This window comes from Antechinus flavipes, chromosome 3 (genome assembly GCF_016432865.1).
Source record: "Antechinus flavipes isolate AdamAnt ecotype Samford, QLD, Australia chromosome 3, AdamAnt_v2, whole genome shotgun sequence".
Classification (NCBI taxonomy): Eukaryota; Metazoa; Chordata; class Mammalia; order Dasyuromorphia; family Dasyuridae; genus Antechinus; species Antechinus flavipes.
In genome coordinates this window covers 434,332,782-434,360,498 of record NC_067400.1, presented here as the reverse complement: position 1 = coordinate 434,360,498, position 27,717 = coordinate 434,332,782, and the positions used below count along the sequence as shown (strand labels likewise).

The 27,717-nt window shown below is 33.2% G+C and overlaps 1 protein-coding gene across 1 annotated transcript in view; it reads right to left on the bottom strand.

Moving 5' to 3' along the window:
• Window positions 1–1,652: 1,652 nt before the first annotated feature.
• The window catches only part of PLA2R1 (phospholipase A2 receptor 1), a 162,595-nt gene continuing 136,530 nt past the window's right edge, over window positions 1,653–27,717 (bottom strand). Inside the window, 10 exon segments of the mRNA XM_051986290.1 lie at window positions 1,653–6,383; window positions 6,570–6,596; window positions 7,771–7,947; window positions 8,490–8,606; window positions 9,217–9,357; window positions 18,689–18,854; window positions 19,846–20,084; window positions 25,230–25,377; window positions 25,718–25,848; window positions 26,729–26,846. Coding sequence (XP_051842250.1) covers window positions 6,175–6,383; window positions 6,570–6,596; window positions 7,771–7,947; window positions 8,490–8,606; window positions 9,217–9,357; window positions 18,689–18,854; window positions 19,846–20,084; window positions 25,230–25,377; window positions 25,718–25,848; window positions 26,729–26,846 — 1,473 coding nt within the window. The 3' untranslated portion in view covers window positions 1,653–6,174.

The window sequence follows — 27,717 nt, the reverse complement described above, 5'->3', positions numbered from 1 at the left end:
ATGTCTGCCATATTGCCTGGCACAAAGATGAAGGCCTGTTGTTCAGTCTTCCTGCAGAATTACAACTTCGTTATGGTATAACCCATATCCTCATACAATATGAGCTACTCATTTAAGGCAGATGGACTTTATAATAGTTTACAGAAGATGGTAACTCCAGAGTAGTGTCATACCCTTATAGAAGACCCACAGACTCTCCTCAAGAAAGATCCTGGGTACCACCTCTTGTACCTAATACCACCTAATCTAGCTTCCTTTCTTCTGTCATGAATTTTTAAAAGGGGAACTCCCTCAAAATTATGGGGGCCTTCCTCTAGGTTTTTTGACATTACATGGGTGTCAATGTCACACTTAGAATGTCTATTATTTTTTGCTCTATTGATTGGATCAATTTTTATTGGTCATACCATCCTTTGATGATGTCTTTTTGATAATTCTTATATTTAATTCTTTGTGAATTTGTGCAACAATCTATTTATACTAATCATACTGCTCTCCACTGTCCTTCAAGTCACCCATAATTTTGACTCTTTGGTGATTGTGGCTCTTTACCATATAGTTAGCATTACCAGAAGACTCAATATTTAAAACACTAAAGTGCATGCATACACAACCACACATATATTACATGTGTGCATGTAGTGCAGATGCAAGCAAGCCATCATCTGTTCTATACAGTTCTTACCTACGTCCTACTATGAGTTAATCATAGAAAGCTTACCAACAGGCTGAGACTTTTTCTCACATTTTTCTAACATTATAAGGAGCAAAAATTTATACATTCTTGCCACAGGACAAATTTATTATCATCTTTTGATAATACATTTCTTTAAGAACATCCTTTATTCTGGTTCTCCACCATAACTCCTTGTTTGCAATGTGTCGCCACTTGCTCTCACATTCCATATGTCTTTCCATTGCCTTTTGTGATATATTAATTTTCAATTCCTTTGCAATTGTATTTAGTGACTAGAAAATGAACAGAATTGTATTATTTTTTGATTCAGAGAAAAATTTTGGGTCATTTAATGCCCTTTGCAAATTCCAAAATGCTTGAATGAATGAACAAATGATGGAATGAAAGGTAATGAGAAGTCAAAACATGATTTGGAAAAAAAAAAAAGGAAATTGTCTTCTCAACAATATGAGATTCAAGATGATTCCAATAAACTTGGGATGGAAATGCCACCCACATATATAGAGAGAATTATGGAGACTGAATGTGGATTAAAGTATAGTATTTTTACCTTTTTATTTATTTATTTCTCTTTTTTTTTTCTTTAGTTCTGATTTTTCTTGCACAACATGATAAATATGGAAATATGTTTAAAAGAATTGCACACATTTAATCTATGTCAGGTTGCTTGCTGTCTCAGAGAAGTAGGAAGTAAGGGAGGAAAGGAAAAAAAATTTAGAACACAAAATTTTATAAAAATGTATGTTGAAAACTATCTTTACATAGATTTCAAAAAGTAAAATACAATTTTAAAAAATCAAGTGCATAACAGAGCTAAGTAGCATGAATAAAAATGATCAGAAAATCCAGGATGTCTAGTGATGTTAGTAAAGAAAACAGCAAGAGATTAATAAACTCAGACTAAAGAATGATATGAAATGAATGTGTGTGAATGAGTCAAGGAATAACAACAATAAAAAGTCGATCCTTTAATAGATTTCCATAGTTGATTCAATACATGTTTGCTGAAAAACACTTAAAGATAAAATCTATGTGCTCCCAAATTCCCTGCCCCTTACAGAGCCAAAAAGAATAATATGAACTGACAGATTTTATGGAACTTAAACTATTTCACAGAGCCATTGTCACCTATTTGTTGCTTTTAGTCAATAGGGAATTCTATCACAAAGGGGAAAAAACATATCATTTATATACCCACCCCCAAAATCACCTCCTCAAAATATTTTGTTTTATTTTCACTTTAGGCACTTCTCTTTTATTTCATATTATGCCTATTTCAGGTTTAGGCACTTCTCTTTTATTTCATATTATGCCTATTTCAGGGAACAAGGCAGAGATGAAGAGGGGACACAAGGAAGAAGTTAAATTAAATAAAAGATTATTTTTTTATTTCCTGAAAAAAGTATGATGATGGGAAAGAACTGCTTTTATTAGCACAGGGAACTCAAGTTTGGGAATTCCTTTCTGTCACACTTTATTATGTTTCCAGCATCTGATGTGTCATTCTGATAAAAACAGTTCCCAGGATGGTTAAAAGTAGTTTGGAAAGATAAGAACAGATATAAGCTAGGGAAAAGGAAATAGAAAACAGCATTGATGAAAGCTCCCTGGGGAGTTTCAGATATACTCCACACCAGTGTCCCCAAAACTCTTTAGGTACTTTTTTTTGGCCAAAGTGCCTACAGCTGAGTCCCAAATCAATCTACCTAGGAACAAATTGCCTTCCATCAGCACTAAAACTTCCTTGTTTGCTGGTAAGCTAGTATTGTAGGAATGTGTGTGTGGAGGGTTAATTAAGTAAACTGAATTAACTGTTAAACCAAGATCCCAACTCACAACACTTCCACCAATATAGATGGCAGCTTGTCTATGTAAATAAATCCTAGGAGATTATCTTCCTTTTCCAGGATTAGTATATATACAAGAAGCAGAAGCTGAATCAAGATCTTCCTGAAGCAAACTTGGCATTTTATCCATTACCTCATGTTGCCTCTAGCAGGGGTCTTCAAACTACGGCCTGCAGGCCAGATGCGGCAGCTGAGGACGATTATCCCCTTCACCCAGGGCTATGAAGTTTCTTTATTTAAAGGCCCACAAAACAAAGTTTTTGTTTTTACTATAGTCGGCCCTGCAACAGTCTGAGGGACAGTGAACTGGCCCCCTATTTAAAAAGTTTGAGGATCCCTATATGTAGTTAAGGGAAAAAAAAGATACTTTTTTCCCTTAGCGGAGGGAAAAAAAAAAAAAAAAAAAACTCCAGCAACTCAGGGTATTTTCTATCTTTTAAATAAAATATTCCACTTTCTTTTCCAAATAGAAATATAGAAAAAAAAATAAATAAGAGATAACATTTCATAGGTAAGTTTAAGAAAACCCCAAAGAATAAATTCAAAGTTGCTGCTACTTGCAATTACAAAAAATGGATGATGCTGCTTTAAATGAGTTAACTGCAGTCCATCATAGCCTCTTCAGAGTTCGAAGAAAACACCACTCAAATGATTTCCACCACCCCCCTTAATTTGATCTAAATTGTAGCAGAAGTGCTCTGCAAGCAGCAAGTACTTGTGTTAATTAGCTTTTAGTAAAGAAGGTCACTGGCTTAAAGAGGGCTTTTTTTAATTTCAATTCTTTCTCCCAATTAGAATTCATTAGACCTTTTCTGTATATGAGCAAATTATATGTATAGTCACATTCAGAGAATACACATTATCCATATATCATTCATATTACTGATTTAGTGGTGTATAACATTTACTGGCTTGTCTCTTAAAATCTTCATGCAACAAGAAATAATAGCAATGACTCACAAAGGGACACCTAGAGTGCACACATATGGAATAAACTAGTGTTAAAATATTCACCTTCTCCCTAAATTTGTGCTCTTTAGTTGAATTCAAAAAACCTTGAGACATCACATGAAACTATTTCATGTTAATATTATTGCCTGAAGGAATATGAAATTTTAAGTTGATTTTATGTGGTCTACCAAATCATCAATTAATGATTTATTATTACACAAGTAATTATGGCTGTTCTGGATCATCTAAGTGTTTCAGTTTCTTTAAGCTCTAGAGAAACAAATCTCACTTGATCAAAGAAAAAATTTTTAATTTCCGAAATGAATTCTAATAGTCATATTCCTTCTGTTTTGGCAACTAGGAATAAGAAGAGAGACATATGGTCCTTTGTACAACATGCTGCCCTCCCAATCCATGTCACAAATCATCTTTTAACCTCAAATTCTTGGCAAAAGGTTAAGAAAATGTTATTATGTCTTACTGTGGTTCAACAGTCAGATCTTTTATTTGTAATTTCCAATTCATGCAGGAGATGACCATGAACTCATTATAAATAATACTGATATGAAATGATTTTAATTAAAGCAGAGTGGTAACAATATTTTTCTAGTTATTTAAAGTGACACTTTATGCTGTAAGGTTCAAAATGAGAAAACAGTATCTATACTGCTGCCCTGAGACCAAAAAAGGTCAAATTTACCTTCTCACATGAAAAGGGATTTTTCAACCTGCTTTATCTAGCATTTTAAATTATATGATATAGGACAGAAACTAAATGCTACCATCTAGGTAATGTTCAATAGCTTAATGTTTCAGAATGTGTAGATTGACTCTTTAAATCATCTTTCATAATTCTCTAAAGTCTTAATTTTTAGTTAATCAGTTCTAAGTACAGGATTCTGTCCACCAATGCAAATGACATCCTCATCAAGTCCAAGAGTGTTGCCTGAGACCCAATGAAGATAAGTGAGTTTTTGCTCGAGGTTCATCAAAAGCTGAACTCAAACAGATCTTCCAGAAGCAAACCTCACATTCTATCCATTATTTAATAGAGTTCTAGAGTTAAGACTGAAAAAGATCAAGGTTCTAACAAGGTACTTCAGTAGCTAATGCATCCATGGTTCCTTAGTAAGATTGTTCAATAGGTTTTTCCTGCTGTATTTGATAACTTATGAAAACTATAAAGCTTATTTCAGATAAAAATTAAATGTAGATATGTCTACAAGTGAAAATGTGTGCATCTATATAAAGCATAGAATTATAGTACTTTATTTCATAGATTTGCTCATTTCAGAAATTTTGGCAGTAGGAAGGATTGCATTAACTGTCCATATGCCTAGACACTTAAAAATGTAGCCCTCTATGTCTAATTACAGAGCTTTGGGAAATTGGTGAATTCATCTTACTCCAAAAAATGTTTGGCTAATGACATATTTAATCAGTAGTGTCATTATATGTGACAGTTCTATTTCAATATCTCTTGACTAGAAGACTAATTCATTAGCAGTTTTTTTTTTACCAAGACCACTTAGAAATACAGAACTTTAACTTCACATGACATTTTGTTAAATGGTCTTTATTTACCATCTGGTTAATTTAAGCCACTTATCTTTATAAGTCACAAATAGGTAATGGCCACCTATGCTTACATTTAGAAGAGTAAAGCTCATTGTGGTATAGTAGAAAGATTTGGAATAATGGGAATTTTTAATTCAGCTTACTGAGAAGCACAATCTTATAGTTTCAGGTCACATTGTATGTCTTCAAAAAGGTTGGCTTGTAAAACAGAAATATCAGATGATAAGCAGTATTAGGATCTAGGCCACAAGAGCCTTGGAAAGGATCTTAGCATTTATCCACTCCAACACCCTAAAATAAGGCCCAGAGACCTGAAGTAAATTGACCACAACCATAGGCTTGTGTGCTACACCAAAATGGCTATGCCAGAATTGAAACTTGCATCTTCTTAGTTCCAAGCTAATCTGTGTTTCTAGTGTACCACACTGTTCTCTCATGTGCTATTTGAAGTTCCTTCTTCTATTTTCTGAAAAATATTAGAGCTAGTCATAAATAAATAAATATCACCAGTGATTTGGCTGGGTAACTTTATTAACCTTTATAAACTATCTAAAACATGTTTTCTTCTTCCTCCTAATGAATTTATTTAGTTTGAGGTGGGGTGGGAGTGAACAAAAGAACATGTGGTCACAAGCTGATTTAAAAATTTCAGATTCAATAATTGTATTTCAATGGAAATAAATGTATTGCATTGCAAATAACATTACTCTGTTAGCCTGGCAATCTTGTGAACTTTTATGAATTTTGAAAATAGGGGATTTTAAGCCCTTCTCAAATAAGAGGTTTCTTTACCTAGTGGACATTCTTTTAGTTATTTCTTACCTTTCTGAATGATAATTATTATTTAATCTTATTCACCTTCTCCTACATACCCTTTTCTTTATAAAAAATTTTGGCAGAAACACTAAAATAAAACCAGGCTAACAGGTTGTAATTCAAATAGTCATTATGCAGGGAATGATTAAGTTGTTTTTTAAAATAAAATTTATATTACTGTAACATCAAGGTTATAAAATAAAATACAATCTAGAGCTTCTTAAGATCCATTCCTTTAAAAAGTTTAATATAGTCACTGTGATCCTTTGGTTTCGATATTTTTTATTAATCATTTCTCTCCAGATCTGAAATGAGGATGCTTTCTTCTACAGGTAACCTTAAGTTTGTTGATGTGTAAGGAGCACTACTCCAAGTGATGAGCCTTCTGAAGAAACCACCATTCTGCTTGTAGAGGCAGTAGAAGAATGTGGAAATGCCAAAGATGGTAACTAAGATCACAGCTACTGTAAGAGGGATAAGGCTGTGGTTGGGAGCTAAAAGAAGATGGGGAAAAGAACTTTTAGGGACACTGAAAGACAAATATATACTATAAAACTGGTATGAGGTTTTTAAGAAACTTGAATTTCTTGTTTTTACTATCTGATGATTATTATGTACTATATATATTATCTGATTATTTTCTATGAAACTAAAAATACTTAATGTTTTTACATACTTACCTTCTCCAGTTTTCATATTATTAATATCTGAAATCAAATACAGAGAGACAAAAGTTAATCTTAAGAAATTCAGGTTTCCATGCATATTCTTTGACCTAATAATATCACTATTAGGCATGATCCTAAAAGAGATTTAAAAAAAAAAAAGGAAAAGGAAAGGATCTAGAAGTACAAAAATGTTTATAGCAGCTCTTTTCTCAGGGCAAAGAGTTGGAAATTGAGGGGATGCTCATCAATTGGAGAATGGGCAAATAAATTATAGTATGTGATTATTATGGAATGTTATTGTTTTATAAGAGATGATGGGCAAGATGCTCTCAGAAAAACCTGAAAAGTCCTCCAGGAGTTCAAACAAAGTGAAATGTACTCTGTAAAAAAGTAATAGAAATGTTGTGGGATAATCAGTTGTGAATGACTTTGCTATTCTCAGTAATATAATGACCCAAGACTAGTCTGAAGGACTTTTAATGAAGATTGAAACATACTTCTGTCCACTTTTTTTTTCTTGAGGTTTTTTTTGGGGGGCAGTGTATGTGGAGATTTATGGGTTTTCTTCCCCACAACAAGACTTTTATAGAAATCTTTTGCCTATCTTAACATGTGCCATCTCAATGGGAATAAGGTAGGGAGAATCTGGAACTCAAAAGTTTTAAAAACAAATGCAAAAAATTATTTTAGCTGTAACTAGGGAAAATAAAATATTAAAACATAAAAAAAGAAATTCAGGTTTTGCTATATTATGTATATTTCCCCCCTTGGAAAAATAGAGAAGTGGAAGAGAAAGAAAATAAGATTTTGTTTTCTAAATTAATTTTTAAAAATCAGGTCATCTAAAATAATGAAACGTTGTTGTTATCTATAAAACACAGCTAGTAGATTCGTACTCCTGAAATGCTTGGATTTAAAAACTCTGTACAGTCAAGAGAATACTGACTTAGAAGGTAGAGTGAACCTAAGGTAGTCTGTAGCTATGTAAATAAGCATTGATTAATCAATCACCTATGTGCCAGATACTGTGTTAAGTGCTGGGAAGACTAATAATGAAAAAAGTCACTCATTTCAAGGAGCTCCCTGTCTAATGAGGGAGATAAAATGCAAACAACTATAAAGGAACATGATATACACTGGATGAAATGGGGGCAAACAATAGAAGAAAGGTATAAGAAACAACCTTGGACTTCACAATTATAGCTGCAAATACCTGTCTCCATTTTACATATAAATCCGTTTTTTTCTCTACAAGGCAATAATTGCCACACACCATCTGTGGTCCTCAAAGCAAAACAAAGATCAGCCTTGAAAAGATTGGATTCTGGCTCTCTTATGCCCCAGTTTGAATGTTCAATGGGACTACCATCAAACCATGTGGGAGTGCCACCTGTAGAAAAATATTAAATAATAATTAGTCAATAAATATTAAGCAAAATAAATTATGTCTCTCTCTTTAGCAAACTGAATTTGGAATGGAAAATATTAAGCTACATTTGGCTTGATGGATCACTCCCTTGATTTTACAAAGTATTGTCACAACATTAAACTGTAAATATGAAGTACTCTTATATGGTCATGAAGTATGAAGTACTAAAAATACATCTTGTAGTATAACAGAAAACTGTTTTAAGTACAGTTACAGAGTCTGGGAGGAATCTCATAAGTCAAAGATACAAATATAATCTCAATATGTTCAATCAAAATGTCCTCGTATTACTAAAAATAATACCATGAACTTATTTAAACATTCTTATTCTCATTGGATAATTGCAAAGAGTCAGAAGTCATGGAGAAAAGTTAGAAAAGCATATCTATAAGGGAAAGAGAGTGGCCCAGATAAGAGTTTCTAATTGCCAATAGCCATTATCCTTGGACTAATGATGATGTGTTATCATTTAACTTCTTTTCTTTTCTCTTCTAATCACTTACTCTTATTATCAAATTGAGCATTCAACCAGATCATCAGGATAGAAGAACTAAATGCAAAGAGCTCTTTTAGAAGATATGCATTTTCAGCCTCATCCTTAATTGTTAAAAGATTAGCTCCTGTAGAAAAAACACAAACATCCAAAACGCAATCAGTCATGTTTATATGTAAAGCACAAAAGGCCTATCCATATCATCATCATCTGTATTTCCAGTATTTATAGCACAATGCCAGGCACACAAATTGGTGCTTAATGTAAGCTAGCTGAATAACTGTCTCAGGCACTGAATAGTATTATTTTTCTCTCATTCCTTAATTTAATGATCCTGAAAAATCATACTGAATTTTGAGTTGAATTTTTTTTCTAAATTCAAACAACACCATCTATTTAAAGGCATAAAATGTAATACTGTTCTTTTCAAAAGCTTTGAATATTGATTTTAAATAATTTCAAAGATTATGATTGAATATACAAAAAGGGAAAGTTTGACTTTTAAAATTGTAAGCCATTTTGGATTTTAAAATTTCATGCTGAAAGATGAGTTTCATGAATTATTCCCCAAGTGATAAATGAATTACATTTGAAAATTGTATCTTGAATGGAGTATAGTTTTTCAATTGGTTTTTCCTGCCTGTAGACACAATAACAAAATAAACCAAGGACATTATATTGTTCATTGGGATATCAAGAAAAACATAAAAAGCTTATTATTGTCATTAAATCATTACCTTTCTTTCTGCAAAACTCCTGTGCAGTATCAAAATTTGTGCTGTTTAAGACTGTAGAAAAACTGTAGCAATTATTTTTAAATTTTATCCAGGGGATCGATGTTTCTCTGCATAACTTTGGGTATTCTAATTGTTTTATTTCTGTGAAAACAACAACAACAACAACAAGATTTGGGGAGTAGTGATTGAATATTTATTTTGTTTTAAAAATATATGTGACCTAGATTATTAAAGGAATTACGAAAAGAGATCTAATACCATTTTCATAGTAATTATTTGTAAAATATCTTTCAGTGCAGATATTAATAAAACCATCAGCTGGTTAATATTTTTGAGAGAAGTAATAATCTACACATTAATAGAATGTGGTCCCATTAATATGTAGCCATATGGACAAAATCCAGCTGATTTTTGGGAGAAAATAACTCTTTTTCAAAGGTTCTGTTGAAGGAAGAAGTTCCAGGATTCTAGCATATTGTGTTGGGTACAGGCATTAGGGTCTTTGGCACTGTACTAATATTGTTTCAATATTTCAAAGGTGCAGTCGATGTGTGGTCTCAAAATTTTACCTTGATGCCCATAAACTTATATTAGGAACATTGTAACAAAATAGCTTTGATATAAAGGAGAAAACCATCAAGGATAGAATGTATTAGACCAGGGAATGCCAAACTACTGTCCAAGAGTCAAAGCAGGCTCTCTACCTATTTTTGTATACTGGTGAGCCGAGTGATTTTTCATTTCATTAAAAAATTTATTATAAGATTAAATGGAACTGATTGGATGAAGTTTTCTCAAGTTTATGAGACTAGGCCTAAATCACATAATCTCTATACCAAGTTGAGCCTTGGGTTTCAGGAAGTCATATGATCCCTGTTCCCAGAGCTGAGAAATTGGGCTTTAAACTCTGAGTCTGGGTGGGACCTTGGGGGGATCATATAATCTCTGGAGGAATGAACCTTGAACCCTAGGATGCAGGAAGTTAGTGAAGTTGCAGAAAGTGATGTGATCTGCGGGAAGCAGACAACATTGCTGACCATTGGTCAAAAATGATTATGTCCTTTTAGTCTATCCAATGAAAAGGCTTGGGTCTTTTCCTATTTAACCAGATGTTACTTCCAGCTGGGGAAGTTCTAGGGACACATGGCAGGAGTTGGAATGGTTCCCAGGTGTGTGTCTGTTCCTCTCCCTGCAGGAATTAAATAGATGCTTTCTCATTGTACCTGAAGATGTCTCTGAATAGTTAATTTGGGAAGGGGGGTTTTGCACCCATCCCACACAAGATGTAAAAATCATTCTTAGCCCACAGGATCATATAAAAAAGGTAGCAAGTTATATTTGGCCCATGGATTGTAGTTTGGCAACTTCTGGATAAGACTAAACTATGATGTGTGTATTTTAAGGAATTTTTTATATGTACTACCAATTATTCAGAAAGATTTTTAAGACATTTGGAAAGGGACTTAAAAAATTTTTACATAGAAAACTTCAAACTCTCCAGATTTCCCTCACAAACAAGACAAAATTGTGCCTCAGGGTGAACATTAAAGAGTACTAAAATAATAAGAGTTGGGGAAGAATAGTGGTCTTCCTAGGACAATCTGAGAAGATCTGAACAGGTACAGTTACTTCTTAACTTGAATTATTTGTCTAAAGTTACAATGATGTGTGATATAGGATGCTGTAGTGTGCTTTCTAGAGCCCCCATGCTGGGGTACCAAAATATACTGTCTGAACTAGCTCTCTGGAATATCTCGGGACCAGCCTTGGTCTTAGTGGAGAAGTGATGAAGTCGGAGAACCACAAGGATGGTCAAAGATGGAGTTCCTATTTCAAGTCCTCTCAGCCCTTAAATACCTTGGTATGATTACATCATTACAGCATATTAAGCATGTGCCAATTGGAGAACCATTATATCACCACAGCACACTGAGCAAGAGCTAACTATAAGCATCCTGCTATTGATATGTAAATGCCTCTTACTATAAGTATCCCTTGCTTCAAGTAGTCACACCCTCCTTTACTTCTCAGAAAGGTTGAGAGCACCAAAGGGAGATGCGGAGCCAAACCAGACTTTGTCAGCAGGTTCCCTCTGGGATGAAGGGCCTTATAACTTTATGCAGAGTTCCCCCACCCACTATTTGTGGACCTCTACAGGACACTATAAATAACAGGATAGAAATTTGGCCTTCATAAAGTGTAAATATCAAGCTGCTTGCCCTGGGACTAATTGGGTTGGGAAGTAGCCTCAATCACAGGAGTTTTCATCTCCCAGACTGTGTAGGGAGTGGGAGAAGATAGAGGGAACCTGTGCTGAGAATGAAAGGCAGATCCAGCTATGCTGCCAAAATGCAGCCTTGGGTGAGAAGAAACTAGCACATAATGGGTAAGTGCAGAAGCAGTGGAGCATAGACACTGCTGGCTATGGGCAATTACAGGAGGGCACAGTTAATTTCCATCTCCAGACTAGAGGAAGAATTGAACGAGGATCTGAGGCTAGAAGCACCATCTGCCATAAGACAGAACTAGAGGTGATTGCACCAATAATCTGCTGCAAATAAAAAAAAAAAAAAAAAAAAAAAGAGCTGGCAAAGGAGAAAGAATCCAACCATAGAAAGTTACTGTGGGAATAAGGAAGACTGTTGTTCTCTTTCAGAGGATACTGAAGTTAAAACAAAACAAAACAAAACAAAACAACTTTCCTATCCTAAAAAGTACTGTTAAATGGCCACTTGTGCAAAAAGAGTTATAGACCTCAAAAAAGACTTTAAAAATCAAATGACAGAGATTAAGGAAAAAGTAAGCCAAGGAAAACAAGAAGATTATGAAAAGAAACTCCAACAACTAGAAAAGGAAATCCAGAGTCTTAAGGAAGAAAATAAATTTTTAAAAATTAGAATTGGGCAAGGTGAAGCCAACAAAGTTATAAGATCAATAAAAATAAAACAAAATCAAAGAATGAAAAAAATTGAAGAGAATATGAGATGTCTCACAATAAAAATTACAGATCTGGAGAACAGATGAAGAAGAGAAAATATAAGAATAATTGCACTACCTAAAGCTATGACCAAAAAATAAAAAGAATCTTGGTACAATAACACAAGAAATAATTAATGAAAATTGTACTGAAGTATTAGAACAAGAGGGGAAAATAGAATTAGAAAAAAATCCACTGACCATAACCTGAAAGAGACCAATGAGGAAAAACTACAGGAACATCATAGCTAAATTTCAAAACCTGAAATCAAGCACAAAATATTATGAACAGCAAGAAAAAAATTCAAATATGACAGGACCACAATTAGAATCATAGAAGATCTAGCAGCAGCTACATTAAAAGACTTACAGGTCTTGGAACAATATATAACAAATAGCAAAAAAGCTAAGGTTACAGCTGAAAATATCATACCCAGGAGAGTTAAGCATAATCCTGAATGGAAAAAAAAAGGACATTCAATGAATGGCTAGATTTTCAGTATTTTGTTGCAAAAATACTTGAACTTAACAGAAAATTTGATATATAAGATCCAAGAGAAATATAAGATATACATCAAAGACTAATTTCAAGGGACTCATAATCAGGGCAAACTGTTTATGTTTTATATGTGGAAATGTAAACTATATGTCTAGGATTGTCATGAGTAACCAAGTAGTTCAAAAGAAAGATAGAGCTGAATATAATGTGATTTAAAAAAGCAAAACTGTGCATGAAAAGTAAAAAGAGTAATTACGTTATACAAATGAGGTACAAGTGCAAAAACTGATACAGAGGAATTACGTGGGGGAGGGGGTATTTCTGGAATCCTACTCACATTGGGAATGAGATTTACATATACATATATAAACATACATATATACATACATACACGTGTGTGTATACGTAAATAAATACATATTTGTAGAAAGCCTTCTAAATTTAAAAAAGAAATAAGAAAAGAGGGAATAGGATGAGGGTGGTAACAAAGGCTATGTAAATTAATGGGAAAGGGATAGAGAGGGAAGGAAGAGTTAAGGGGAGAAGAGAAGGTAGGGATCTTTGGAGCAGTAGAAGTTTATGTAATAATAAGGCAAGGTAGCAGGTAAAAGTAAAGCAGAGGATAGGAATAAGAGGCATACACAAATATAATAATCAGGATTAGAATTTATTAGGAAAAATAGGAATAGTAATCATTGGTCTCAAACAAAATTAAAGCTAAAATAGATTTAATCAAAAGAGAAAAATTGGAAAACTATTTGTCAGCTATATTAATATTGTTTGAGACTATTTAAAATAGTCTAATGTTGGAATATTGCTATGGTCTGAGAAATGATGAATGGGTGGATTAAGAAAAATATGGAAAGACTTGGACTTAGGACAGATGACATTATCTACCTTTAGAGAAACAGAGGACAAACAAGCGTAATATGACCTTACATGAATGTATATGTGTGTGTGTGTGTGTGTATATATATATATATATATATATATATATGTGTGTGTGTGTGTGTGTGTGTGTGATTATATATGCCTTTGTATATGTATGTGTAAGTATATGTGTATGTATCTATGTCTATCTATTTATATCTGTATAGCCTTCTTGAGAGAGATGGGAGAAAGGTGAAAAAAAGGAAAAGAACAAAAGAAAACATACAAAAGAAAAGAAAGACAGCTTTCAATATACTATGAAGTATATGTAACAAAATTAAAGCTAAAATAGATTTAATCAAAAGAGAAAAATTGGAAAACTGTTTGTCAGTTATATTAATATTGTTTGAGACTATTTAAAATAGTCTAATGTTGGAATATTGCTATGGTGTGAGAAATGATGAATGGGTGGATTAAGAAAAATATGGAAAGACTTGGACTTAGGACAGATGACATTATCTACCTTTAGAGAAACAGAGGACAAACAAGCGTAATATGACCTTACATGAATGTATATGTGTGTGTGTGTGTGTGTGTGTGTATATATATATGTGTGTGTGTGTGTGTGTGTGTGTGTGTGTGTGTGTGTGTGTGTGTGTGATTATATATGCCTTTGTATATGTATGTGTAAGTATATGTGTATGTATCTATGTCTATCTATTTATATCTGTATAGCCTTCTTGAGAGAGATGGGAGAAAGGTGAAAAAAAGGAAAAGAACAAAAGAAAACATACAAAAGAAAAGAAAGACAGCTTTCAATATAATATGAAGTATATGTTACATAGGTTTTCTTGAAATGGAAATTTATTGTCTCATATTTTGTTCTCTTATGTTCTGCTGTGCTCATGGCAATCTTTTTTTTTCTTTTTTCTTTTTTCTATTTTGAATTTAAATTTTAAATAAGTAACTTCTTAAAAATTAATTTTATTTTTAATTTATGGGATAAAACAAGCATTTCCATAACAAAATATTATTAAAAAGATGATTTTACATGAAACTGCAAATCTACTATGTGTAACTTGCTGTTCTTTCCAAGTATACAACAAAATGATCATGTAAATTTTTTTCTTCTTCCCCTGCCCCTAAAGATTTTTTTCATTAAAAAAAAAATCAGGTACAGTTACTTCTTAACTTGAATTATTTGTCTAAAATTGCAATGATGTCTAATATAGGACACTATAAATAACATGTAATTGGATATAAGTGCCTTTTATGAGAAGAAAGAGACCTTTCATGAATTTAAAAATATTGCATTTTATTTAGGAAATCTTTAGTATGCCATAGCAACTGAATCAATATGCATGTGTAACTGATGGCTGAACATTTTAACCTTCTGACTCATGTGAAACATATTCAATCTTGAAAGCAGTCCTCCTAGTCCTCTCTCTCTCTCTCTCTCTCTCTCTCTCTCTCTCTCTCTCTCTCTCTCTCTCTCTCTCTCTCTCTCTCTCTCTCGCTTATCTGTTTCAGAATTGCTTCTGGTTCAATCTCCAAATATAAGTGAGGCAGCTAGGTGGTTAAAGCATTGATCCTAGAAAGAAAGAACTGAGTTCAGATCCAGTATCAGATTTTGTAATTCAAGGCAAGTCACGCAACCTCTGCCTCCTTCAGTTTTCCCATAATAATGGTACCCATCTCCTAGGATTATTGTGAAAATCAGATGAGATAATATTTTTAAGTGCTTGACTTACAAGATGCTATTTATATAAATGCTTATTTTCCCCTTTTTCTCTACTTACTATCAAGGTAATGTCAAGATCTCTACAGATATTGATAAAAGGATACAAGATTCCCAATAAGCATATAAAATAACAATGCACTTATAAAATTCAAGATAGTTTTTATTCTATATCAAGAAAATGTGAAATCACATACAAGGACTCATAAAAGCCCAGGAACAATGACCTCCTTTCCACATGTTGTTTTTTTTTAGTTTTATTATAATCCAAATATCTAAAGCTAGTTTCTATAACTGAGCTCAAGATAAAATACACACACACACACACACACACACACACACACACACGCCAAACAAACCTCCCCCCCCCCCAATTTGGACTTGATCTTAAAGTGTTCCCTAGATATATATTATTTCACTTATTTGATTGTTTGATGTCTCATTATAGCATGGAAATAACATTCAATTTCTTGATGCTGGATTACTCTGGCTGTGGTGTGCAAATGCTGTCAAGTTCTGCCAATGAAGAAAGACTTCAAACATGAGTCTGATGATGGCCTATATGTTTGTTGTCCAAGGGCCGGCTGAGTTAAATTTGAAAAGTAACACTCTCAGGTTGGTTACAGAGTGACAAATTTTTCAGCCGTTTCATCTCTTGAAGACCATTTATTAACTATGGAAGGTTTTTTTTTTTTTTTTTTTTTTTTAATGTCAGTGAAGCCTCTGCAAATCTAGTTTTCTAGAGGCTTGCTAATATCTGATTTTCTTTTATATCAGACGTATTTCATCAAAAATTAGAAGGCACAGGGATAATCATAAACCTAGAATACTATTTTGCTAAGGGATGTGATTTGGAAAATAGTGAAGAGAATGAGAACTAATCTCTTCTCTCTATCTTTCAATCTATGTCTATTTTCTGACTTCATTTCTTTTAAATAAAGCAATATTTTCATCTACTACCATCTTATCCCCACTTAAAATGCAAATATCTTTGGGAAAAGAGACACTTAAAACTGTTATCAGTTACTAACAACTTAGTGGAATTAGTTTACAAGCTTGCTGGAGTTCACGTGGATGGGAAGAGAAAGGAGACCAGAGAGCATGAACATTATCGTGGAACTATATACAGCTGAAAAGGCTCTTAGAAGTCCCATTTTTTAAAATGACAAACTTACGTCCAGAGAAGTGCATCTATTTAAAAATGAGTCAATTCAAAAAATCTCTCTATAGAATTATATGCAGTCATGAAAGAAATAGAAATAGTAGACAGGACTCCTGTTATGAAGGAGAAAAAACAAATATCAGGACAGAGACTGTAAACTGATTTTTTTGGGAACTCCCTGGATGAGGAAACTCCTTCCACCAATGCAGGCTGGCACCTTTTCTGCAATGTCCAGTCTTAGAATGTTGTCTAGAACTATTTAAAGAATAAATTTAATTTGCCCACTGTGAGAGGAAGAAACCTTCTTTATTCAGAGGCAAGCTGTACTCCATAGTACTCCACTGTACTATGCGTGCATGTGCTCTCTCTCTCTCTCTCTCTCTGTATATGTATATGTATATGTATATTTATATGCATAATATGTACATGCATATATAACTGCACATAAACATTACTTTAGAAAGTTTATATTTTTATTTATTTATTTTTTTTTGCTGAGGCAATTAGGGTTAAGTGACTTGCCCAGGATCACACAGCTAGGAAGTGTTAAGTGTCTGAGGCCAGATTTGAACTCAGATTCTTCTGAGTTCAGGGCTGGTGCTCTATCCACTGCACCATCTAGCTGACCCTCATATTTTGATTTTAAGCTTTTCATTTTTAAATGTTAAAAACTTAGGTTAGAATATACACCAATGAAACTAAAAGGCATTATAGAGATCATTTAGCTTAAATTCTTTCATTTATAGATGTGGAAATAGCCCCAAAGAGATGAAAGGACATGTGTCAGATTCTACATCAGGCTACTGTCAGAGTTTATAGATGACAATACAGGTTTTTGTACTCCTAGTCTAGTACCTTTACTAATTTATGCAGCAGGTCTTATAGAAACAATCTGTAAATGGTATGGTAATTAGTGATGATTTTGAGCAGTTAATATATTCACTGTGCTATGTGCTAGAGGTTATGGAGAATAGTGAGAAAATAAGCATGATTCCTATCTTAAAGAACCAGACAGTGTAATGAGCTGAAGTGGGCTAAATTCTATTGATCCCAGGAGAGAGCTCAGATTCTTTGTCTAGAGTAACCATTTTACATTTGTCATATGATCTGAAAAAGCACAATATTATGCCAACATTTATAATGTAATTGTTCTCATTGTTTATAAATCTGATTTTTAAATGACAGATTATTTCTATCATATCTATAACCCAAGCTATCACATTTATAAGAGTCTATAAGGACTTCATAAAGTCCTTGTGTATCATTCGCCCATCAGTTGGCCCAGGTCCATTAATGATCTGCAAATTAGTAAGTTGTATTTGCCCTTTTACCCTTCTGCCCTCAGTCTAATGATTTGCTTATTAAATAGCTGTTGTCTTCATTATCTCTTAACAAAGGTATAAATTGTGAGTGTGTTTATTCTCGTTTCCATGGATTTTTTCCAAATGTATTTTCACGAACTAAGAACTATTTATAAAACATTTAAATAAAATAAACAGTTAAGAATATTAAAGGTAACGCAACCTAACAAGTTCAGATCTTTGCATTCACTTCAGTAGTCCTTTATTTAAGATTGAGTATTGCCAGCTACTAGTTCTAAGTAAGGATTATTGGAATATTGGAGTAATAGGATTTAGGGAGAATTAGTTTGAATTTGTTAGCCGCAACCCCCAGTCCACATTTCATATACTCCATAGGCATCAATCTCAGTCATATTACAGCAGACGTAGAAGACATCTTGTAAACTATCTAAACCAACCTCCTCATTTTCCAGATATAAAGTTAGTTTCACAGAGATGACTTGCTCAAGACTGTGCAGGGGTCCTCAAACTTTTTAAACAGGGGGCCAGTTCATTGTCCTTCAGACTGTGGGAGGGCTGGACTATGGTAAAAATAAAAACTTTGTTTTGTGGGCCTTTAAATAAAGAAACTTCATAGCCCTGGGTGAGGGGGATAAACGTCCCCAGCTACCACAATTGGCCCGTGGGCCGTAGTTTGAGGACCCCTGCTGTACAGTTTATAACACAGATCTCCTAATTCTTAGTTTAGTGTACTGTCAAAGAAGAGTAAAGCCAAAATATATGGACACTGGGGAAATGTCATAGAAACCCCTTTATGACTTCTGCTCTGTACAAGCCTATCTTTTAAGTATTAGCAAATAAATTTAAGTTGAACAAAATAAATGGTAAACTTTCTGCCATATGAAATTGATCAGTCATGATCTTACCCTTTACATGACAGATTGCTCCTTGCAGAAGTGTTTCACAGTCTGTACGCCTCCAACGTCCATTAATAGCCACGAATGTACAATCACCCACAGATGATGATGATTCTTCTTCCCAATAAGTGAAGTAGGGCTTGGTACCATCTGACCACTCAAAATTAAGACCATTCTATAGAAGGAAATTTTGATTAGAGTAAGTGATTTTAATTTATGTATGTGGATATGTGTGTGTCCTGAACCCTCCTGGCCTGAAATGTAAAACATAAAACATATAAGATAAGATAAAGGAAACTAATTATATTGAATTATGGTGATCAAAATATTAAAAACAAAAATTCCCAGACCCCAGGTTAAGTACTATTGAATTAGAAGTTCCTAGCAGAGATATTGCAGATCTCTGCTTTGTATGACAATAATTCTCTAAATAAAGATCACTTCCAAACTGGATATCATACAGCTGAACCTAGATTGGAGTGATATTTTTATTGCTACTTCCACCTCTCTAGTTAGAGGTGACGGGATTAAAACCTGAGAATAAGAAGACATATCTCTTCTTCGCCCCAAATCCTGGGATATCTGCAGTTTTCAAATAAATAATCAAACATTTTTCTAAATCATAGTACCAAGGTGAGAGGAACAGCATCTGTAAGTTAAATCTCAAAAATGATTGAAATTATGGTGCTAGTAAGTTAGTCAAAAAACATTTAGGTTTCTACTATGTACTAGGTACTATCTTAAGTACCTGATAAGTGCTAAAGACAATAATCAAATTAGGCTTCCAGACACCAAAAAGGGCCATGATGGGATATTTTAAAACTGAGTAAATAGGTAGGCCAATTCACTAACATGAGATAAAATATTACATGGTAAGTTCTTACTGGCCACATGCAGTAAGAAAGTGTATGAAAAATAATGTATTTTTATACAGCATTTTAATTTTATTGGCACTTTCCTCACAACTCTATGAGTCAGAAAGTACAAAAAAAATTTCTCTGAGTTTAAGTGAGACTAAATGACTTGCTTAGGGTCATACTGAGAGTCAGTGTCAGAATTGGGATTTAAATCCAAGTCACCAATTCTTTTTCCATAACAATTTTGCCACCTATCTCAACATTTAATTATTCACAAATATACTAAAAAAAAAAAAAGTTGGCACCTACGTCTGAGGTAAAAAGTCCAATCCAGTGGGCATGTCCTAGTCTGTTGATGATGACAGTGAGAAAGGATTGGTCAAATTGGTCTGTAATACTGACTAATTCTGCTCCATTCTCCATACAGGCTTTTAATGCAGTATACCAGGTCATATTGGCACCAATTATTTTATAAGTTTTATTTCCATATTCTAATGTTTCTGGAATAGGATACATATTGGATTCATTTATATAATGTCCAGAAGCATCTGTAACAATAAAAAAAAAAATCATGTTAGGTCCTCAAAGAGAAGAAATGGTTTATACCACTAGTTAGTAGCAAAGTCAGGGTTAAAATCTAGGTCTGATTTGTATATCCTAGAAGAAATGATTTATACCACTGAGTTAGTAGCAAAGTCAGGGTTAAAATCTAGGTCTGATTCGTATATCCTAGAATTCTTTTTATTCAACTATAATTGACTTTTTCATTTATAGCATGCCTTAGGAACTGGTGATTCTAAATTGTGGGTATGTGATATAACTTTAATAGTTGTCCATTGAAACTTTGGCATAAACACTGAAATACTCTAGCAAAATGACGACTTACTGGAATTTTGGCTAGTTTATTTAAACAATTTCCACTGAATAGTGCTTAAAAATATGTGAATTTGCCTTTCTTAGAGTGCTGGACTTGAAGTTAGGAAGACCTAGATTCAACTCCTATCTCAGACACTTATTAAATTTATTTAACCTTAGATAAGGAAGGTCTTTAATGTATCAACTTCCCTCCCTTCCCCCACTCCTTCCTCCTTCCCATCTCTTTCTCTCTCATTCTTCCCTCCCTCCTTTTCTTCCTTCCTTCCTCCCTCCCTCCCTTCTTGTCTTCCTTCTTGTAAAATTTTGGGTTCCAAAATTTTTTTCTCTCTTGTTCCCTTACCTATACCCTTCCCAAGGCAGCAAACAATAATACAAGTCCTTAACCTTTCAACTTCTGCTCCTCATCTGAAAAATGGTTTCTAAAGATCCTTCCAAATTTAAATCTATGATTTTGGATGGAAGAATTTTGAAATTATTGGAAGTGCTTGTGGTACAATTCAAAGACTCAACAAAGCAGAATCATAAGATTGTGAATTTAGAGATGAAAAAGACCCCCCCTCCCAATTTGTTTTACAGATGAGGAAAGTGAGGCACTGAGAGACTGACATGTTCAGTCAGAAAAAGCTGGTGTCTGAGACAGAATTTGAAAGTAGGTTTTCTGGAATACAAATTCATTCTTTATCCATTAATCCCCACTGGCTCATGTTCAATATCTTTTTCAAGCCTTTTGAACTTTAGCTGAAAACATGTTTGGTTTTTTTTGTTGTTGTTGGTTTTTTTTTTTTTTTTTTGGTAGCTTAGTATCCCTTGTAATAGTTTGATGTCTGTGGGATTCCAGAAAAGCCCTACCAAGTCATAGCTTTAACAACATTGCATTAATGTGCCTATTTTCTCCTCCAACATTTGTCAATCCATAAGTATGAGATGGAGCCTCACAGTGGCTTTTAATTTGCATTTCTCTAATTACAAGTGAATGGGACATTTTTTAATATGGTTTTTTGATAGCTCGAATTTCTCCCTCAGAAAACTGTTCATATCCTTAAATTATTACTCAATTGGGAACTGGTTCCTATCCCTATAAATTTAAATAAATTCTTTATATAGCTTGGATACCTTTATTCAAGAAATTTCCACAAAGATAATTTTTTTTTCTTTATTTAACTTTTTCCCTTGTAAGTTTAGTCATTTTGGTTTTGTTTGTGAAAAAACTTTTTAATTTTATGCAATAACAATTTTCTATTTATCTTCTGTAATCTCTATTTCTGGTATGATCATGAACTCTTCCTTTATCCATGGATTTGTTCTATGCTTTCCTAATTTATTTATAATCTAAATCATGTATCCATTTGAAGTTTATTTTGGTATATGGAATGCAGAGTTGGTCTAAATCTAATTTCTTCCAGGTAGTTTTATAATTTCCTCAATAATTATGATCAAATGATGAATTCTTGGGTTCATTGAAAATGAGACTTTTAATAAAACTTTGTGGTAGCAAAAAATTAGGAAACAAAGAATGGTTGTATAAATTGCTATATGGTATATGAATACAATGGAATATTATTTTTCTGTAAAAGTTGAAAACATGAATTCAGAGAAACTTTGGAAAACTTGTCTAAATTGATACAGAAAAAAATTTCAGGTATATAGTAGATTTTGTCTGCAGAGAGTCCCTTCCAGCTTGGAAATTCTATGATTCTGAAATCTAGAGAGAAGTGATTGATCATAAAGAACAAGCATAAAGGGATGTGGAAAAATTGAAATGCTAATGTCCTACTGGTGAAGTTGTGAACCAGTCTGACCATTCTGAAGAACATTTGGAACTTTGTTCAAAGCAGTTTAAAACTGGGTGTTTTGTTTGATTCAGCAGTACCACTACTGATTCTATATTTCAAAGAGATCAAAGGGAAAAGAAAGTGAATATACAAAACCATTTATTGCAACTCTTTTTGTGATGGCAAAGAATTGGAAATTGAGGGAATGTCCATCAATTGGGGAGTGAATGAACAAGTTGTGGCATATAATTGTGTTATAAAGAATGATGAGCAAGATGGTTTCAGAAAAACCTGGAAAAACTTATCTAAACTGATCAAAGCAAAGTGAGCAGAATCAGGAGAACATTATACACAATAACAGTAATATTGTAAGGATGATCAGTTGAAAAGGACTTAGCCACTTTCATCAAGATAATGATCCAAGACAATTCCAAAAGACTCATGAGGAAAAATCCTTTTAACCTTTAGAAAGAAAATTGAATCTGAGTACTTTAAAAGTAAGCATACTTTTAAAAACTTTCTCCCCTCCCCTTTCTTAGGGATCTATGTTGTTTTATGTCTTGGTTAATATGGTAATATGTTTTGCATGACTTCACATATATAATCAATATCAAATATCAAATTGAGAGAATCTGGTACAGAATGAATAAAAATCTATTAAATAATAAAGTCATCATGGCTTCATTATGAGCACGTCTGATTATCTTCATTTTCTTTTTTAATTGGTTACTAGGCTGGTCAGGTAAATATCACAGAAATAACTTACCTACATCAGTGGTTCTCAACATATGATTTGGGAGTCTCTAAAGGTCCCTGAGACACCTACAAGGAAATTGTGAAGTCAAAACTATTTTTACAGTGATACTAAGATGTTTTACTAAGAGATTAAGATAAACCAATGTTCTTTGGGGAGGAACCCTCAATACTTTTATATTTATTTTTATTTAATATTTTTATTTTCCCTAATTATATGTAAACCATTTTTTACATTTGTTTTTAAAAGTTTGAGTTCCAGATTTTTCCTTTTCACCTCAACTCCCATTAAGAAGGCATATGTGAAGTTGTGCAAAACATTTCCATAAAAGTCATGTTGTGAGAGAAAACATAGATCTCATCTCCCCCCAAAAAAACCTGAAGAAAAAGTTTATAAAAATGTATGCTCCAATTTGTCTTCAGAGACAATCAATTCTTCCTTTGTATATGGACAGCATTTTCTCAATACTTTTAAAAATATAAAGGAATCCTGATATAAAAATATTTGAGAACTGCTGGCCTTATTTTTAGCAAAGCTAATGTGGAACAGTAGATAGAGTTGAATCCTGCCTCTGACACATACCAATTGTGTGACTCTGGTCACCTATTGTCTCTGGGTAAGTCACCTATTGTCTCAGTGGTCTATACAAATCTTTTAGACTATATGTGGCAGAGGATGTGTGGACTTGTTGGTTGAGGAAGGCTCCTTGTCCAGAAGTTCCCATTAACAATGAAATCATAGTCTAGGACATAATCCTACTTTTAAAAGTGTGCTTTCAAAAAAAACCCTGTGCTTTCCTAGTATAAAGATGCAGAGGAATAGGCTAAATAATAATATATTTAAGTAGTTGTACAATTAGAACCTGAGAATAATCATTGATGTTTGATATCAATTTGAATGAAAGTTTCTAGTGGAGGGATCCAGGGACTTGTCCTTGGCTCTGTGCTGTTGGACATTCTTATTAATGATTTGGATGAAAGGCACAAATGATATGCTTTATCAGATTTGCAGATGACATAAAACTTAGGGTTATCTGCTAACATGATAGAAAACTGTTTAAGAATCCTAAAAGTTATCACTAGCTTAAGATGTTGGGCTATATCTAATAAGTTGAAATTATATACAAATGTTTGTGCAATGAATAAATGAATGAATATAAAATTCTTAAATTAAGTTGGCAGAAAAGGAGTGGTTATTTAGAGAGAGAAATATGTAATATGTTCTAAATTTTGACATGGTATAGATAGCTCTAAAATTCTTAGGGGATTCTCCTGGACAACTTTCTGGGTCCCTTCCCCAATATTCCCTCAGGGACATTATTGTATATTAGAAAGAATCCTGAATTTGGAGTCAGACAGATCTGGGTTCAAATCTCAATTCTGTTTCTTAACATCTGGATGACCTTGAAAAAACCAATGGGCCTCAGTCTCCTTATTTGTAAAAGGAGAGAGTTTGACTAGATAATTGTTAAGGTTTCTTCCAGATTTATAGACTATTATTCAATTGCTTACAGTCTAACTGAACTAATATTCTGTTTCAGCATTTCACCTATTTCTATTATGATTATACAATGAGTATGAAGACTAAAAGATTTCATCCCAGATTATTTTATCTTTACATATCACTTAAATGCAATAGTAATAAGTGGCAATGTAGTTAGTGGTTTCAAGTTTGCAAAGTAGTATACAGATTATTAACTGATATAGAATGGAGATTTTCAATTCCTAATTAGTACATAAGATAGTCTATTCAAGTTTGACAGCTCATTGTCATTGTCTTCATCAATGTCATGTTCTTAGACATAGGACAGACACAAGAAGTTCTTCCCATACCCTACATCAACAGACTAGAGCTCACTGGCACTATTAACGGATAGATCTTTGGAGTCTTATAGATTCATTTTCTCTGTCTTTGAATTCCTATATAGTCCTTTGGTGGTGTTGACTCCTAAGATGAAAAATAATGTATCCTTTGCCAGGTTTGGTCCTAGGGACAATTTAAGGGATGGGGATTAGAGTTAATGCAACCTGTTGGTTTCCCTCACCCCTTCAACTTGGCTATACACTTCAGGATGTGTTCCTTGTCAGCTAAATAGAGAACTCAGTCCAAGACCATGCAGGGAAGTCTTCTCATACAAATTAAATAAGTATGCAGGCTTTATGACCAACTCTGCTATGCATGGGAGGTCACTGAAAAGAGGGCATATAATGAGGTATATAGGACATAACTGTATTAAATATGAAAAAGAAGATTGACTGTAATGTTGACCAATGGATAAAAATGTTCCTTACCTTGTGTTTTTTCACAGACAAATCCAAAACTTTTTTTCCCACAATCTTCTAAATACCATTTTCCAGTAAAATGAAAATTAGGGTTACTTGATAACAAAGCACAGAGAGGAACTTGTTCTTGAATATTTGTAGAGTTATGGCTCTTACTCTTAAAAAAAAGTTCATTCATGATTAAAAAAAAGTTCTTGATGGACCTAATTACTATAAAATTTATGTGCAATTAGTTAATCAATTACTTCATATAATTTCATATATTTTCATATAATTTTCATTCACTGAATTCATCACAAAGCAAAAATAACAAGTGATAATTAGAATCAATGTATTCACGGAATAACATATTAAATTAATTTGTTAAAAATAAACTAATAAAAATGACTGCAAATTCTACTGAGTATCACAAAAACCTTGATAATTTAGACTAAAATTTCCTTCTTCAACAAAATCATTTGTTAAGTGACTTTTGAAAACTATATCTTACAACTTACATTTATTATCTCAACTGGAGACCAGTTAGAATATATTACAGGCTCTCCATTTAACCATTTTTCATAATCATCACTCTGCAAACCTATCCAAACGTTAACCTTCTGTCCAAAAAGATTCATTGTAATGAAAGCTGCAAAAACAAGAATACATTACTAACATTAATATCATAGAAACCATTTGGGTAATCACACATCCCTGTTCGTAGCCATGATTACTACATTTAAATAAAGAGGAAACTTAATTACAAATCAGCGCTAAGAGTTTGTTACATTATCCTTATTTAAGGTAATGCATTCTTTCTTCTATTTCATGTCATTGTTCACTGACATTAAATGGTCAGGCCTGGGGTCTTATCACACATTTAACAAGACAATTTTAGTATGTTCCTGTAATGATTGTTTTACTAAAAAAACCAATCCCTCTACTATACTTAAATTATAATGCACAGCTGGTGAAAACCCAAATCATCCTGGGAAAAGAAAATTTTAAATGGCCTAGGGAAAATTCATCACACCAACAACATATTACATTCTTTGCCATTTAGGAAACTGATCACACATATCCTTTCATTCTGCATACTATTCTCTTGGGGGAGAAAGAGAATGCAACACCAGCAGCTTATTGTTATGCCTATACCACCCTAGCCTTTTTACATTCCATCTGAAGATCATTGCTTAGAATGATGAATATTTATACTGTCTTGGCAATGTACTTACAACTTTCACCTTGAATGTGATTTTTATTTTTAGAACAACACTGATGATATTCAAACATTCATTTATTCAACAAGTATTTATTAAACACCTAGTGTTTGCTAGGCACTGGGGACATAGACACAAAAACTAAAATAATTCTTGTCCTCTAGGTATTTAAATCCCCCCCCCCCTCTTTTTTTTTGAGGAAGAGGAACATGTACACAAAGAAGTAACTAAAACACACACCTAAAGTAAATGTATAAAAAACTTGCCTAATATAGTTAATTTGGTAAAATTAAACTTTCAATATCATACCTTGTTCTACTTCATTTTGAATGGAGGCAAGTGTTGCATTCTCTTCAGCACAGAAATTCTGAGCACTCTTCCAAGTCCTCTGGTACTTCGGATCCTTTGGTGTTTCCATTAGGAAGCACTTTAGACAAAATTTATTTTTAAAGTATTATTTCTCTCTCCTCTAACACACTTTTACCTGTGTGACCAAAGTCACCCAAGCAAGTAACAATCTCCCTAAAACTCTATTTCTTCAACAGTGAAATGGATTGGACTAGATGACCTTGACATTCCTTTCTGCTCCAAACCTATGAACTTCTGGGCATATATTTTGATAGAAAATTATTGCTATAACTTCTCACATAATGAAATTGTTAATAATCCTTACAATGTCAGAATTTCAATAATATCCTTAGATTCCTAATCTTAAAATATTTCCTTTTTAAGGAAATTGAGCTGATTAGATTGAGCTGAATTATACCCTGAAATAAATCAAAACTATAAGTTAAGCACCTTTCATTGAGATAAGAAGATAGCAAACCTGCCACACTGGAGAGATCTAGCGAGTTCCTAATCAAAGAAACTCATGACAAAGTTTTTATAATTTTAAGATGAGAGGAAAGGAGATGGCATGCATTTTGCTTATGAATGGCAAGGAAAACCACTTCATTCTAGTTGTTTTGCCCTTCATGTCATGAATCCCAATGGAAATAGGACAAGGTCAAAAGAAACTGAGATCCAGCTTGAACATCAAGGCAAGATGGGGGACCTACGGTATGGTAGTCCAAAGTATATTTGGTATTAACAATTTCTGTCATTACATTAACAATATTAATGTTGTTAACAACTAAATCAGTATAAAGTCATTGCTTTTGTTTTCATTTTTTTTTCAGGAAAGAGAATTTTATTTGTTTCCTTTTCCTGATTTCTTGTTATATATTTCAAATTGGTAGCATGTTAATTAGTGGAGACTTATTATTTATTGCTGACTTTGCCTCATGTTTTCTGACACC